The sequence below is a fragment of the Emys orbicularis genome, chromosome 1 (assembly GCF_028017835.1).
Source record: "Emys orbicularis isolate rEmyOrb1 chromosome 1, rEmyOrb1.hap1, whole genome shotgun sequence".
In the NCBI taxonomy this organism is placed as follows: Eukaryota; Metazoa; Chordata; order Testudines; family Emydidae; genus Emys; species Emys orbicularis.
Window position 1 is genome coordinate 58,261,076 of NC_088683.1, and position 17,668 is coordinate 58,278,743.

At 40.4% G+C, this 17,668-nt stretch overlaps 1 protein-coding gene across 7 annotated transcripts in view; it reads left to right on the forward strand.

Moving 5' to 3' along the window:
* PPHLN1 (periphilin 1) overlaps nt 1-17,668 on the forward strand; it is a 127,264-nt gene that overhangs the window by 6,600 nt on the left and 102,996 nt on the right. For 2 of the 7 annotated variants that reach the window (XM_065399635.1, XM_065402555.1), the window contains exons 2-5: nt 11,391-11,440; nt 13,789-13,880; nt 13,998-14,024; nt 15,065-15,121. In XM_065399635.1, coding sequence (XP_065255707.1) covers nt 11,440; nt 13,789-13,880; nt 13,998-14,024; nt 15,065-15,121 — 177 coding nt within the window. In that variant the 5' untranslated portion in view covers nt 11,391-11,439. Of the gene's footprint in view, nt 1-2,161; nt 2,227-6,244; nt 6,434-11,390; nt 11,441-13,788; nt 13,881-13,997; nt 14,025-15,064; nt 15,122-17,668 lie in introns of all 7 variants that reach the window. The other 5 variants (XM_065403323.1, XM_065404063.1, XM_065400279.1 and 2 more) reach the window with 4 other exon arrangements.

Sequence of the window (17,668 nt, forward strand, 5' to 3'; positions counted from 1 at the left end):
TGATTATATTAAAAAAAAAAAAAACTAGAAAATTCACTGATAAATAAACTTACTTATGCAGAGTTAAGGTATATCATGTTCTTCCAGAATGCTGAGTTCAGTAAAATTCAGACTTGTGAAAACTAGGAATGAATTAAGGTATTTCAAACTCAGATTTCTAAAACCAGGAAATACTCAGCCTTAATTGTGTCCTCTGAGAATGATGTCCCAATACCCATAATATATATCCACGCTGCCTTTGTACTGCATTGAAAAGGAACTGCCTTCATCTGTCATACACTCAAACACTTAGGCCTGGTGTACATTTAAATTGACCTAGCTACAATGCTCGGGGCTTTGAAAAATTTCACTCCCTGAGCGCTGTGGTTAGGTTGGCACAACCCATGTTGTAGATGCAGCTACTGCTACTCATAGAGGTGGATTACCTACATCAATGGAAAAATCCCTTCCATCTGTATAGTAAGTGTCTATACTACAGGATTACAGTGGCACAGCTGCAGCGCTCACTGTAGCATAGACAGAAAGAACACATCGGCTAAATTTTATGACCTCTTCACCCTTATGCACACAATACCATCTAACACCATACTTACACTTACCTTTCGTTAAACTCACAGACCATGCTCATCTCCCACCTAACTGCTGACAGTCCCATGGCCAGAAGACCCCTGTGCCTGCTACTGAGACAGGCTACACACAGTAGTGCTGAAATGAGATATATACTGGATATTTCAAGGTACTTGTGTACCTGTTTCCTTTGATCACACGCATCCACAGAGGGTTGCATCCTCCTCAGGTCACCTCATATCACAGTCACAACTCTTCCAAGCTGCTCCATCTAATTTCTCCACTATCCAATACAAAGAACGAGGAGTACGTGTGGCACCTTAGAGACTAAGAAATTTATTTGAGCATAAGCTTTCGTGGGCTAAAACCCACTTCATCGGATGCATGCAGTGGAAAATACAGTAGGAAGATATATATATATATATATATATACACAGAGAACATGAAAAAATGCGTGTTGCCATACCAACTGTAACGAGAGTAATTAATTAAGGTGAGCTATTATCAGCAGGAGAAAAAAAAACGTTTGTAGTGATAATCAGGATGGCCCATTTCCAACAATTGACAAGAAGGTGTGAGTAACAGTAGGGGGGAAAATTAGCATGGGGAAACAGTTTTTACTTTGTATAATGACCCATCCACTCCCAGTCTTTATTCAAGCCTAATTTAATGGTGTCTAGTTTGCAAATTAATTCCAATTCTGCAGTTTCTTGTTGGAGTCTGTTTTTGAAGTTTTTTTGTTGGAGCATTGCGACTTTTAGGTCTGTAATTTATTCTTTTGCATAGAGACTGTCAAACCGAAGAATAAATGGGCACAAATCAGACATCAAAAATTATAACATTCAAAAACCAGTCGGAGAACACTTCAACCTCCCTGGTCACTCAGTTACAGACCTAAGAGTTGCAATACTCCAATACACCATTAAATTAGGCTTGAATAAAGACTGGGAGTGGATGGGTCATTATACAAAGTAAAAACTGTTTCCCCATGCTAATTTTTTCCCCCTACTGTTACTCACACCTTCTTGTCAACTGTTGGAAATGGGCCATCCTGATTATCACTACAAACGTTTTTTTTTCTCCTGCTGATAATAGCTCACCTTAATTAATTATTCTTGTTACAGTTGGTATGGCAACACCCATTTTTTTATGGTCTCTGTGTATATATATCTTCCTACTGTATTTTCCACTGCATGCATCCAATGAAGTGGGTTTTAGCCCACGAAAGCTTATGCTCAAATAAATTTGTTAGTCTCTAAGGTGCCATAAATACTCGTTCTTTTTGCTGATACAGACTAACACGGCTACCACTCTGAAACCTATTCAATACAGTTACACCTATCAGTGAATGCAGCTGCAGTGCGTGCAGCTAATTCCAAGTGTCTGTTGCCAGCTCCATAGGTGGCAGAGTTAAGGTTGCGTGGGTATGTGTATTTCCTGATTTTCAGAAGTTTTGAGTTTTGCTGAACTGGATGTTTTGCAAGGGCACCATATACCACCGGGCAACCTTACCTCGGAGTTAACAAAGTTCTTTGCCAGTGAATCATATTGTATGTGGGTTTCCCAAATTGACATACCCAATCATTCACTCTAGGTTGGAGAGAACTGCAAAGAAAACTACATTCAAGGAACTTTAAGTTCATGGAGAGTTTGCATCAGGTATGAGGGTCTGAAGTGTCATGAATTTGTTTAAATGTAATATCTACCCATTATTCTACAAGCAAGGAAGTGCAGAGAGTTTGATGGGGAGATCCTTCTAGTACAGCAGCACTGCCTTCCCACTGATATTTTCAGCGGCCACAGAACTTGAGAAAGGGTACCAGGATGAGAATGACTCAAAAATCTGAGGTAATGCCTCCATTCAGTTTCTGGATTAGAGATCAGTGAATGCAATCCCAGATATTGTGGGCAAAACTGTTTGGTTTTTGTACAAGAAGGTGGAAAAATCATAACTATGATGGAAGGTTTAGTCTCCATGGAATAGGTGAAGTAGCTTAATTTATTTTTCCTCTTTGTCACACTGCTTGTAGTTGTCAAAAGACATAGGGCTGCCTGTTTACCAGAATAAACATCAGGAATTGAAAAATATACCCAATGCTTGATAACCAGGTGAAAAAATAAATGTGCTGCCATACACCCAAGCCACTCACCCCAGAACATAACTCCTGTAAGATGAAGGAATAAAACAGTTTTGTATTGTTTACTGTATTTAATTATAACATTGTCAATCAGTTTTCTCTTTAATACGTCTTTAAAAATGTAATTTTTCTCCCTTTTTCTGTATTTTTAGCTTTCTACCTCCACTCCATTCTTTCCCTTTCTTTCCTGTATTAGATTATGATCAAGGATATGATTTGGTCAGGGAGATCACGGATTCCGTGGCTTTAACAGATGTCCACTTCTTCAGCTCAGGCTTCAACCCCGCCAGGTGGGGCTTGGGCTGAAGCCAAAGCCCAAGCCCCGCTGCCCATAACTTAGCTTTGCAGTTGCCCCATTTGCTAGCTCCTGGTGCTGCCCTGTGTACATTTGTGATTTATTGACTTATTGCCTATGTCCTGTCTATTTAATAAAAATACCCGTGCCAAAAATCATATCCTTAATCATGATGTATCTTTCCATGAATTATTTTCATTGTTTGTTTCCTCTTTCTTCTCTCTTCTACTCCCTCATCTCCTTCCCTATGTTCTTATGCAGGGGAGGAGGTAGTGATTTCCCCTCTCCTTTCTTCTACTTATTTCCAAATCTCTTTCCTTCAGCACCATACTTCTCTCTTCAAAATTTATCCAATCTCTTTTTCCCAACCACCTACTTATAAACATATAGTACTCATATTTAAAATTTTTACCAATGCACATAATAGGTAGAGGATTAAACCTACCAGCTAAAGACTAATACAAAAGAAGGAGAGGGTGCAAAATGCCAAGTGCCATCACTTTGGTGAGAAGGTAACTCCCCACCTTGTGCCATAAAAGGAGAATTCTAGGATTCCTCCTGAGGTGCTGTCCTTCAACAAGAAACCCATAGAGAAAAGATTACTATTGCAAAAGTTAATGATGGCTGTCACTCATGTATCTCAACCCCTCCATCTTATTCATGTTACTGAGAAGAGGAAAAGCTGGAATAAAAATTAAGCAAAGACCTAAAACTTTCAAGTGAGCCACATAATCCTACTCTATTTTGTGGAGAAGGAAACCATTTTTATTAGGTCTGTTGCACTAGCACAAAGCAAGACCTATTGCTGTGATAATCTGCTTGCTCTGATTCTTGGCAGTAAGCCACAAAGGGGCAGTTTGTGTTATAAAGTATTAATAGAATTCGTCTCCCACATATGGTGAAACACAATTAGCTGAGAGAACACTTCAGTAAAAGCAATCACCTCTGACCCAGAGGCAATATAAACTTATACAGTAAATAAATAAGGGTGTGTCTTCATTACTGTAGCACGGTAATGTAGACGCTTTCTACATTGATGGGAGTTTTTCCATTAAAGTAGGTAATGCACCTCTCCAAGAGGCAGTAAGTAGGTCAATGGAAGATTTTTTTCTGTCGACCTAGCTGCATCTACAATGGCAGTTAGGTCCACCTAACTACATCCCAGACGGTGTGAAATTTTTCACAGCCTTGAGCAATATAGTTAGGTTGATCTCAGTTTTAGGAGTAGACCAGGCCTAAGTAGCACAGTAGAGTATACCCCCAATTATCCGAATAGCATGGGGGACATGGATTTTATTTGGATAATTGGGAGTTCATATAATTGAGAGGGCAGCAGCAGCAGCGCAGGGAGCCCTCCTCAGCTCTGCTGTCACAGCCCTGCTTGCTCCCATAACAGTGGGGCTGCAGAGGGCTCCCTGCGTTGCCTCTTGTAACCTTTGATTTATGTGTTTCCAGTTACTAGTTTAAACATAAGGAATAAAACCAAACTGAATTCCTTAAGGTTTGCGCCTCCAGGGTAGTTACAGATCATTTAATTTAGTGGAGGACTGTGAATGACACAGTGAATGATAAAATTAAGGATTTTATTTAATATAAACTAGTTTAAGCAAACAGGCATTACAATATGATCATGCACTGCATTTATACTCGCATTCTAAGGTGAAAAGATGCATGCGTATCTGTTCAGCCTCTGGATGAGAAGTGTGCGGATATAATTCTTTAGTGGTACCTTGATGGGGGATCGGCGTGCCTATCTAAAATCAACCTACTACCCTTTTTATAATCAACTATAATAATGCCACTTAATTAATGAACATTAAATCCTCCTTTTACCATATATTTATTTCCGTAACCGTAATTAAATATTTTCTACTTTCTCATTGGCTGTTTAACATTAAGCATCATCTTAACATCTGCCTCAATGCCAGACCAGTAACTAGCATTATAGGTAGCATTTTCCAAAACATTAACATTTTATTTAAAACATTTGTAAAAACCAATTAGGATCAAAACATGTTTACAACATGAACTGGGGTTATGCCTTAACTTATCTCTGAATTGTCTCACTTTACTTTACTCATACTTTACCATGCCTCTCTTGATTATTGTCAAACCTGTTTTTAGGAAATAGATTTTTGGGCCTATTTACATTACAACACATTACTATTGGAAATAAGCAAACATCATCTCTATACATGCGACATGCTCCTACCCTCCCTGGATTACTGCACGCGCAAGGGGTAGGGGGAGGCTGCTGTCCTGGTGGGGCAGAGCAGAGATCCCTGGTCAGAACAGTAGCCTTCTCTACACCTTGCACCTGCAGAGATCAGGTATCACCGGCCCAGAGGCAGTTCAGGGAGTCCTCTTCAGCTCCGCTGTCATGGCCCCTCTCACTCATTCCCATGGACAGTGGAGCTGTGGAGCGCTCCCTGCACTGTCACAGGAGCCATTCAGTAGCAGGATGGCCTTCCCTGGCAGGGAGTCTCTGCTCTATTATCTGAACCTCTGTGTTATCCAGAAATAATGGGATTCGGATAATAAGGTTTCAGAAACCCAGGAGTATACTGTATTAGAAAAATTATGGAGGTCAAAGTTCTCTATTAGTAAATGCAGCACAGTCAATATCTATCACATGTTTGGATACAAGACAAAATATACAGTATCCAACTTTGTGAGAAATTTTATTATACTGAGAGGACAGTTAATTCTGATTATAGTACACCTCTACCCCGATATAACGCGACCGGATATAACACGAATTCGGATATAACGCGGTAAAGCAGTGCTCCGGGGAGGGCGGGGCTGCGCACTCTGGTGGATCAAAGCAAGTTCAATATAACGTGGTTTCACCTTTAACGCGTTAAGATTTTTTGGCTCCCAAGGACAGCGTTATATTGAGGTAGAGGTGTATTACAATCTTAGGGTCTGATTCAGCAAATCCTTACTAATGTGAGTAACCCCACTGATTTGGAAAATTTAATGATTGGCGTGTGTTGTTAAAGCAGGATTCAAAATAGGCCAAGCCAATATCTGTTGATTGGAAACTTTCCAAATATCAACAGATATTTGTGCAGGAGACCAAAAAAATGTATGATCTGCCTTCATATGAATGAAGTTTTTGGCTAAATTTTTAAAAATAGGAGCCTGTCTGTATTCAGCTAGTTACGAATTTTCTAAAGTGCCTATGTTCTTGTGCATTTTTGAAAATCTCATTTCATCTTCTTAAATCTTTGTTCATTCATAGATTTAAGGCCAGAAGGGAACATGGTGATCATCTAGTCTGAACACCTTTATAACACAGATCAAAGGACTTCCTTGAATTAATTCATGCTCCAAGTCCAATAGCTGTGGTTGAACTAGAAAATATCTTTTATGATAACATACAATCTACATTTAAAAATGATCAGTGATGAAGAATGCACCACAACCCTTGGTAAGTTGTTCCAATGGTTAATTACCCTTATGGTTTTAAAAAAAAAAAGTGCCTTATTTCTAGTTTGAATTTGTCTAGCTTCAACTTCCAGCCATTGGATCTTGATGTATCTTTTTCTGCTAAATTTGAGAGCCATCTATTATCAAATTTCTGTTCCCCATGTAGATACTTGGACTATGATCAAGTCACCCCTTAACCTTTTTTTTGATAAACAAAATAGATTGACCACCTTGAGTCATTAGAAAATCCCACACATAGGAACTTAAAGTTAGCTCTTATTTGAAAATTTTAGTCTTCAGCTATTTATTTACAAATGTATATTTGTGCACATCGCTTCAGCACATGACTGCTTTAAATAACCCTTAGGAAGACCATTTTTCTTTTGTAATAAAACTATTAAAGCCTATTAACTTTTAATCCAAATTTGTTTTTTCCTTAATAATGCTCATACAGCACAGTTTTGGTGCTAAACCTTATAAAGGCATTACACTTAAAATTGACTGGGATGTTGGGCTACATAGAATTACTTTTTTATGCTGAGTCAGCAAAAGGTAAAGGAAGTTTAGACTTTCAGTTAGTCACTATTCTGTAAACTTTATCTTACCTATCATTCAGATATCACAGTAATCGGTGCATTAGAAATACCTAGATACATAGACCTGTGGCCTCTTCTACAGTTGGAGCTACTTGGAACAGAATATTTCCTTTAAAGGAAAACTTCAATATAAATACAAAATATTTCAATTACAAAGGAGAATAAAGACTCAATTTTACTTCCTCTGAAGTCAATAGAAGTTTTTTTTTCATTTCCTTTGTAACTCAAAATAAATTACGCTGTTTAATTTTATGATTGTATATATAAATTGTTGAATAAATTAAGTAGCTTTTGTGATGAAAATTTAAAATAGTTCTGTTTTGAAATTTTCATGAAGTGTCTAACACTGCTTTGTGTATCTTTATCAGCCCAATTAAATCAATTTACTTCATAACATTCTCAACCATGAGTAGATTTTAATGATGATTGTTGGCATCTTTTTTTTTTTACTGATGATACTTGACATTTTTTTAAATACATGTACAGCCAGTATATACCACACTGATAAGCACTTTATAAATGCTGGTAGGACTTTAGCTTGTGCAACAGAGAATTTTCAAGGACAAGAATACTACAATATACAAGCAATTGTTATTTGAAAATGAGACATGAATCCACTAATGAAGCTGGTGGAGGAAATAAAAAGATGACAGAATTTATTTAATCATTAATTCTGTCAGTGACTATATAGGAAAGATATTGGGGTAATGCTCCCTTCAAATTCAGTCCCTTTAAATGGCAAATTCTTCTTTGTCTCTGCCTCAGGCTGTAACTGTTTGTTTAAAGGAATAAAACAGTTGTGTGTATTGTATTCAGTGGTGCCATGTTGCAAGTGAACTTTCTATTTAATGATTTTGTAAAAATATAACTTACAACACTTCTCTTGCTTTTGATGTTGCATCTTTCTCATCCTGACTTCATTTCATTTTTTCCCCCTCTTCTTCCCTATAGTAGATCATAGTGTGTTTTTCTTGAGTTGTCTTAAGTGTCTCATCCTTTTTTCTGTTTTTTTTCTGCAGTGTATTCACTACTTCCTCTCCTTTTCTCTTTCCTCTTATTTCCTTGTCTATATCGCACTTCCCTATTCTGTCTTATCCCTTCAGTTTATTTGTCTGCCTACTCATTCCTATCCAGTCACAGATAGTCTAAGATGTGGAAATTTCACCAGATACCTAAAAGCTGTAGGATTAAACCTACTATCCAGAGTCAGGAATAGGGGCCCCATTATACAGGGACAAAGCCCAGGTGAAAAGGCAGTATTCTCTAATACTTTCCTCTGTGAGTGGAAAGAAGAGGATATCGCCCCGACTGCTTGCAGGTTCAATTTTTCATAGTAGACTCTGTCTAGTGTGTGTCTGTATTTATCTCCCTCTGTTGCTGGGTGACAGAGGAAGCATTCTCTCAATTTCCCCACTTCACTTGCAGAGCCTCCTCACTCTTGTGAGAGTCGGTGGAAAGTGTGCCTGTTACTCGTTGTCTCCCCAAGTTTCCTCACTGATGTGATGGGCATTACATATGTGTCTATCTGCATTCTATCATTCATTCAACCTGGTTGCTCACAGTGGGTTCCTCTTTCTCTATTCCTTTCTTGGCCTCTCTTTTTGAGGGCTGCTATGCTGTGGATAGCTTCTGCTCAAAGCATTCTTAAGCAGCAGCAGAATATTTATGGTGATTCTTCCCACTTTCACTACTGCCAACAGTGTTTAGAGCAGTAGCAGTGAAAACTGATAAGACTACAGGCGAGTGGATTTTTTGATCACTGCATCAAGCAAGTGGCATTAAATGCTTATTGCCAACACCTCTGAGTGCCAGAAGTGGCTTAAATGATCAAGCAAAGGAAGGCCTTACACTCAATTTGATGGCGTTTGTTTGTAATCCAATAACTTTTGAATGCTACGTCCGATCAATTCCAAAATTTCAGGGAATGGTTTAAGCATCAATGGCCAGAACCTTATGGATTTTGGTGAAAATTGGAAAAATTGAAAGGTAGACATGGGGGACACATGGAGTCACTGGCATGAGAGGAGGGATGGGGTTGCAGGGAGTCCCTGAAATAGCGGGAATAGGATGGTGGAACACAGGGAGCTTGTGGAGGGGAAGGGAGGAATGTAAGAGCCTCTGGTGGGTGTAATGCACTCAGCCTATAGAAAGAACAAAGGCCTGGTCTACACTTGGGGGGGGGGAGGGAATCGATCTAAGGTATGCAACTTCAGCTACGGTCGACGTATCTTAGATTAAATTAAAATTACTTACTTCGCGTCCTCGCGGCGCTGGATCGATGGCCGTGGCTCCCCCGTCGACTTTGCTTCCGCCTCTCGCACTGCTGGAGTTCAGCAGTCGACGGGAGAGTGATCAGGGATCCATTTATTGTGTCTACGCTAAACGCGATAAATCGATCCCCGATAGATCGATCGCTACCCGCCTATCCGGCGGGTAGTGTAGACATACCCAAAGTGTGCAACCCTCTAATGTTAACCACTACAACAGAGAGGATATCTGGGAATCTAGTGATTTCAAAGAGCGATGAGGGCAGGGCTGGTGCTACCATTAAGGCAAACTAGGCGGTTGCCTAGGGCGCCAAGATTTGGGGGTGCCAAAAAGCGGTGCCCCCAATTTTTTTTTACAGTGTCCCTGGGCTGGGCTGCCGGCGGCGTGCTGACACGTGCGGCTCAGACTACCTCTCCCAGCGCAGTGGCCGCTCCATGCAATTATTGTCATTGCCGGCGGGGGCGGCGTGCTCGGGGAGGGGGCGTAGCAGAGGTGAGCTGGGGTGGGGAGCCCTGCGGCAGCTCCCCCCCCTTGATGAGGTACCCCCCCGCGGCAGCTCCCCACCCCAGCTCATCTCTGCTACGCCCCCTCCCCGAGTGCGTGGTCGCCGCTCCACTTCTCCCGCCTCCCAGGCTTGCAGCGCCAATCAGCTGTTTGGCGCCGCAAGCCTGGGAGGGGAGGAGAATTAGAGTGGGGGCGGTGTGCTCAGGCGAGGAGGCGGAGTAGAGGTGAGCTGGGGTGGGGAGCTGCCGCATGGCTCCCCGGGGGGCGGGAGCTGCCCCGGGGGGGCACCTCAGGGCGGGGGAGGGAGCTGCCAACGGGGGGGTGCCTCAGGGTGGAGGGGGGCGGGGAGCTGCCGCAGGGCTGGGGGGGGGGGGCGCAAGGTGGAAGTTTCGCCTAGGGCACGAAACTTCCTTGCACCGGCCCTGGATGAGGTTGCTAAGCACCTTACAAAATTTGACACTTAATATGAAAAGTTTAGAGAGAGGATGACAAAGGGCCTATCCAGTTCAGTTACAACCAAATCAGAGTAGACCTAGTTACAACACAGTTCTATTTAGTAAAGTAGACAGGCTCTTAACTAAGTTCTGTAACTGGGCCAAATTTTTGGACGTGTCCTGATTATGGAACTTGGTTAAAATTCCATCTATGTTCTAAAATGGAACCAAGTTGTAAAAAGGTCCCCTGACTCATTTGTAATTATAATGTAGACTGGCTCAAATGGTGGAAACTATAATTGCGTACAAATACTTCATACAGCTGGGGAAAGTGCTATCTCCTAGGGAGTTAGTTTAAAATTATCAAAGGGAAAATTTATGTTGGGTTCTCAGACTTCATTGCACTGCGACCACTTCTGACAACAAAGATTACTACATAACCCCGAGAAGGGGGATCGAAGCCTGAGCCCAAGCCTGAGGGCTTCAGCCCCAGATGTGGGGGGCTGTATCCTGAGCCCCGCCATCAAGCCGAAGCCTGAGCCCCGGGCAGTGGGCCTTCGGCTTCAGTCCCGGGCAGCGGGGCTCAGGCTTCGGCTTCAGCCCTGGATGGTTGGGCTCAGGCTTCAGTCCTGGGCCTGAACAAGTCTAATGCCAGCCCTGATGATCCCATTAAAATGGTGTCGGGACCCCAAAGGTTGAGATCCGCTGTTGGACTAATGGTTCTTAAGCTGTGTCTCATGAGCCACTGGTAGTCTGGAGTGCTGGTTGGTCACATGTTGCTGGTTCTTATTTCTGTCTTTCTAATCAGATTAAAACAGCCAAAATGCTATAATATTGCAGATAGGTCAAGTGACTAGAATAATTGGCTGTGGAAGGTTGAGACATTGAAATTAGATATTTTTGAGTTGACTGGCTACATCTCATATTGGTGTAGGATAGTGGACCATTCTGCACTGGATCTCTTCTAGCCCATCATTTTAGGATTTGGATTTTTAAAAAAATGGATTAATTTTCTTAGTGAAAACTAACAGTGAGAAAGCAAAAGTATTGTATTTTAAATGTGTAGGGTTGGTGATTTTTTGTTTTTTTGTTTTGTTTTGTATTTTGGTGGTTTTTTTTGTTTTTTGCTAATGTATTTTTGTTTTTAATTTCTTAGGAACTAATTGAATGGGACTTCAAATACTGGTTGATAAAATAGCCACAAAAGTAAGTGGTACAGATACAAAGTTTTTGTTTGTGCTCTTTTGCAAAATATATATAGCTAAACTAGTACTACTTGTGGTAACAGTTAAGAAATAGTGCAGTAAATAAGCTTACCAGATTTTTGTGGTTACTCTTTTTTAAAAATCCTGAGTACAGTTGCTTTCTGGTTTTGTTTTTGTTTGGTGTTTTTCCTAGAATGAGGTTACACCAGAAAGTTTCATAGGTCCTCACCTTCCAAATGTTGGTGGGTTTGTCTCTTTTTGGCATGTCCTGCTCCTTACTTTCTTTATCAAAGACTTTCCTCATTAAAGACTTTGTACAGGATCTGTACTGTGGGAATCATAGGTAGGCTGTTGTCTCCTATGGCTGTCCCCTCCCCCCGCCCATTGGACCATTCAGTTTTAATAGTTGGAACTATCATTACCCAAGAGGAAAAGAATTTAAATGTAATTTCAGCAAACTCTTATTTAATTGATGTGTCTTTCTTTTGTATTTCTATATCCATCCCAAAATACATTTCAGATTGGGGTTTTCCGTTTTTGTCATTTTTTGCCACTTCCTACTGGATCTCTTAAGTTTGGTGAATTATGTCACACGCTGGATTGTGAGGTTTTCTTATTACAGTAATGGTTGTACTCCAACCTGGATACACTTTATACAGATTATTTAAGAATAGAAATTCTAATTAATTTAATTCCAAGAAAAAGAGATTTTGCATTCTGTCAGAGACCACAATTTTTAAAAACACATTAAACATGCTGAGCTTCACAGCTCTCTTCTGAGTTCTGTATCATGCTTTTGTAATTTTACAGATGGCTAAACTGATCCATAGAAAGGCTAAATGGAAATTGAAATGTAATATTTTGGAATTGTTCAACCTTATTAGAAAGTGGAGTGAAATACTTTTTTTTTTTTTTGCATTTCCTGGCTGTGATTTTAACTGTGCAATATTAATGTTGCAGTAACATTTGTGTGCAGGGTTGGTGGGGAAGGCTTTTGTACAAGTGGAGATTGTAAGCTGTGTATAGTGGACTGGTGCTGCTTAGGGTTCCTAGGTGTCCCGTCTTCGAAAGTATGGTTGAACAGGGAAACTGGCAGTGTCCGGTCAGATGTACTGACTGGATACTAAAAGTCTGGTTACCGCGGGAGTGACCGCCTGTTGCCAGGGCCTGAAGTGCAGCTCCTGCGTCAGCACACATGCACTAGCTCGGGCTGCAGGCAGCCCCTCTGAGGAGTGCAGTTTCCAGGGCTGCGGTGGAAGACAGAGAGCGGGGACCTATGGCGAGTGGTGTAAGGGCTCTCAGTGGGCATGGAACATTCCCCAGGAAGGAAGGTATGCAAGCTGCCCTGCCAGATGCCGCTTCCCCTGGCTACGGTCTCAGGCAGCTTTGGGGTGGGGAGGGCTCAAGCAGGCGGGGAAGGGGGCTGCTGGGCAGGCAGCGCAGAGGGGGGCATGGGGCTGCCTGGCTGCTCCTGTGCAGCCACAGTGCTCTTCTGACCTTCACTTCCAGGCGGCTTGCTGCAGCTGGGGTTTGCAAGTCCCTTGGGGCTGCTCACACTGGAGTTGACGGGGAGAGCAGTGAGCGATAGGAGGAGTGGGGGGAAGAGGAGCAAGCAGGGGATGGGGCCTTGTGTGAAGAGATGGAGCAGTGGGCGAGGCCTCATGAACAGGTGGAGCTGTGGGCAGAGCCTCGGGGCAAGAGGCGGGGCAGAAGGTCCGGTTTTCAGACATTAGAAAGTTGGCCACCCTAGTGCTGCTATCCTGTGCATCACATGAATAAGCCCTATAATTTAATTGAATCAACATGTACTCACTTTCCTAATTATTGCTACACATGCAATGGGTCTTTTTTGAATTGCACAATGCACAACTTTATAAAAGTCAAACCAAGATTTTTTTCAGCCTAGCAAAGGCCTTAGTCTCAGTAAAGACTATTTTCGTTCCAAATTGCAACATTCACAGTTCAGGTATGGAGAAAGTAAATGGTTGTCAGAATAGTAAATAATTGGGTTTTTAACAGGCTGGTATATCAAACTTTTATGAAAATATTCATATTTACCAAGTTTTCAAAATAGTTTACAGTCTCGTATTTTGGAGGCTTAGAGCAATGATGTCATCAGATTTCCAGTCTAATACTTTTTTATGAAACAATAGACAATACTCCTTTTCATTTTTTTAGCTGGACAGTGTCCAGTGTTCATTAAGCCCTTTCAAAAAGAATGTAGTGCTTTTTCTTTCTGTGCATAATATGTTATATTAGGACAAATAGGAGACTTCTTATTTTGATACTTCTTGCTTCTTACATGTGCATAACACGTATATTTTTGTCTGCTTGAATTTTTATCTTTAGTGGCATATAGAAGAGATGAAATGTGGTCTGAAGGACGATATGAGTATGAAAGACTTCCAAGAGAACGACTCCCACCAAGAATTCATTCTGACGTAAGTATATGCTATATTGTTTAAATATGGGGCTTGTACTTTTTTTTAAAAATAGTACTTATTAAAGCCTGAATCTTTTCATTAAATTTTTTTCTTATCATTTAATTCCATTTTCAGAGATCATATTGTGGACTAACATTTAAGGTACTGATCCTGCAAATGGATCTGCTTGGGCAGACCTTGTGAATTTGTGAGTCCCATGAAGTTAACTGGACTCCACATGGATGATAGAGTCTGCCAACATGGTTCTTTGTATAGAATCAGGGTGATATTCCCTGGGAAGTACTTCAAGTAGATAATCTGCTGTACATAAGTGTTCAGTATATTTTGTATGCAGTTAAACATGGACCATTCAGATTCTTCCAGGTTTTATTGAGGCTATACAATTTGCTGGAAATAATTGTTTTTTTGTTTGTTTGGTTGGTTGGTTTTTTTTTGCTTTCTCTATCAAATTTTAAAACTGGACTGAGGTGCTGAGATTGTGAACTCAAGGGCTTATGTAGAGCAGTAAGAAACAATGCTGTTGCTGGATGCAAAGATTTAAGCAAAAGTTTAAACATTAAGTATTGAAAATACAAATTAGCAGCAGCTGCCTATTAGATACTTATTGGGACATTAATTACAAAGGAAACAATATAGTTAATGACATGTAGTCTGTTTGCAAAACTCATTTTGTTCTCAGCTCTAAAATTAGAATTTCAGCTACCTATTTTAGGTCTCTAAAAGTAAACACAAATGTTTACAAAACTCTACCAAAAAGAACAAAGTAGGTAAACTATTTTCTTCTATATCTGAATATCTGGAGAAGAGAGAAATCAAAATCACTCTTAAATTTAGGTTTTGAGCTGTTGCAGTTAAATAGAATTTAAAGAACATTTTCTAAATTATTCTGATTACAGGGTACACAGTATGTATTTGGCAACATAAAACCTCAGGTATCAGTCTCTGCTGTCTACTTTATGTCCTCCCCCCTTCTTAGTGAATCTTGGAGATTTAGTGGTTGTTCAATTGACCTGGGCTACCTTTTATCTTATTTCACCCTCCCATCACATATTCTCAGCCTGCACCTTCTGTAACTTACTGGTATTGGTAACTAGTGTCACAAGGTGTATATGGCTCTCTCTTTCTGTTGATCAGTGTATTGGTGTTTTGGCTGTTGTGTGATGTTTTAACTTTCTTTACAGGAGTCAGCAAAATTTCTCCATTTTCAACAAACTGGAAACCAGATAAGTTTGAACAGGGTATTTAGTCAGATACTCAGTTGCTCCTCAAGTAGTCTTATCAGAAATAGAACAAAAGAAAAGGCAGATGGACTTTTACAGATATTAGATTTTTTTTTAAACAAAGTAACATTTGGTTTGTCTAACAATTTGCTAACTTAACCATTACAGCAATAAATTCTTAAATTCTATTAGTCCTTCGAACTCTCTAGGAAACAAGTATAGCATACACATTATGGAGGTTTATGCTTAAGGTTAGCTATAAAGGAAAAATCTCTGAGCATTGAAGTGGTATAATAATATTATCATACAAGAGAGACTGAACCAAGTACCCCAACTGTAGGTTTATATTCCAAATAACATCAGAATAGAATGGCATGACCAGTAGAGTCTACTGATATACCTCCCCAAAAAATTAATGGCAAAACTTTGGTTTGTCAATCTCAATTTATTATACTATGAAGCGAGGATGTGTGGCTTATTCTGGTTCTGCTCTGTTGCTTTGAGGTAGCTACTGAAAGGCAATTTCCTTCACCACCACTGAGTGTCACATCCAGACTTGCAAAATTCTACTTGCTCAGGGCAAGGAGTATTTTTTAATTTTGTTTTTGGATGGTCATGTAAAATATCCTTAGTACATTCATAATTATCAGTCTTCATGGCAGATGATAAGGAGATAAAATATTCCAGCCCAGGAATAATATTCATGTCAATTTTTAATGACTGGCATATCTCTGTGTGTCTTGTCTTTACTATTCCAGAGAACAGGAGCCTTAAGCTTGGTCCTGAAACTGAACGTAACATATCAAAATAAAGTCTATTGTAGAATGAGATCTCAGATGTTGGCAAATGATAAAATGCCAGACGGTAGGATTTTGCAGGGTTGCCATACTCTGCACAATATTGTTCACACCTTTACAATATTCTTACTGTTGGAACACTTTAAAATAGTGTTTTCTATATGTCATTGGTACAGTTTTGTGATTTAATCTTTTGGGTGGAGTGGGAGAGTGAATACTTCTAACATCGCTTCAGACCATATGTTCTTTCAGGGCCACCAAATCATAAGCCTAATGTATATGTTAGGAATGGTAGAGATAGTTTGCCTTCAGTGGTTCATCAAGCCCTGTGATATTTTGTATACGTGTGGCCTCTACATTATATCTAGTCTATGGAGTGAGATTTTATTTTTTTCATTAGGTGTCTGTAATTGATCTTTAGGAAACTTGCTGGGCCGTCAGCAAGTTTATTTATAATATATTAACAGTCTGTGACCCTAATATACCTCTTCCTGCTGAAAGTTTCAAAGCATTAGATTGTGACTACAACTTGAAAAAGGCCAAGAGGTCAAGTGGGGACGGGAAGGAGCGGCAGGTGGGGCCTCTGGAAGAGGCCGAGCGGTGGGCGGGGCCTCGGGGGGAAGAGGCCGAGTGGGGGTGGGGGGCAGGGCCCACAAAAGATTAATCCGGCCCTGTGGGTGCTGAACACCCCCTATTTTTTCCCACCGAGTCAGCACCTATGGGTAGCAGGGCCGGGAAGTACAAGACACACTGTCCAGAGCAGGGTGGAGCCCAGTTGTTTGGGCAGCTTCCTGTTCCTACTTCTGGCTTAAGTAGGGCCAGTCAACCACTCTGGGACTCTGCCAATCGGCACACAAGGGCGGAGCCTCACACTGGGACTGGGCTTCATGGGTTTCAGGCAAGCTATTGCCAGCAGGCTGCTGGGTGGAAGATTGGAGCGTGGCTGCTCTCATAGACCTTGCGGGCCTGGATTCAAGATCCATGCATCATGACACAAACAAAAAAAAATACTTGTTTAACCTAAGGGGAACAAAGTGATCCAGCCAGTCTAAACCACACTTGAGGGGTAGACATCTCTTGAATTGATAACTGGTATATTAAGTTTTATTCTGAAGGAATTGTAATGGAAGAATTATACATTCCAACAAAACAGAGATAAGACACTGTTCACTTTAAATCCATTGTCAGTGTTGCAACTTATTTAGAAAAAATAAAACAAAAATGCAAGCATTAAAACACTCACTTGAATGCATCCTCTGGTGATCTACTGCATTGTGTCAGAATTGTATTACTTCTCTATTCAGATTGATCTCTTTTGAGCAAGCACTACCTCCTCTATGTTCTGTATTTTGAGTACACTATTGGCATTCAAATAATAAATTACATTTATCGACAGGCCCTTATTTGTGAGGCATTGCAGAAGATAATTTTCTTTATTGCCGTCATTTCTGAAATTGGTGTCAAAGCATATAAGAAATATAAACTGGAGTAATTTTTTTAAAAAAATTGAGACCTGATATTTAGGGTTTTAAAGACTACTCACAGATTACTTTTGTGACATTTCCCTATAAACACAAGATGGCTGGGATGCTACATCAGATTAGACACCATATAAATGTAATGTGTTATCCATCATCAGACTTACTTGCTGCTTTTCTTTCATGTTTTCTCCACACTTAAGTATGTAGCCTTTTTAAGAATGTTGCCATTCAATATTTTTTGGAATAACCACATTCATGTACTCCCACCCCTCCCCCTTTTTTTAACT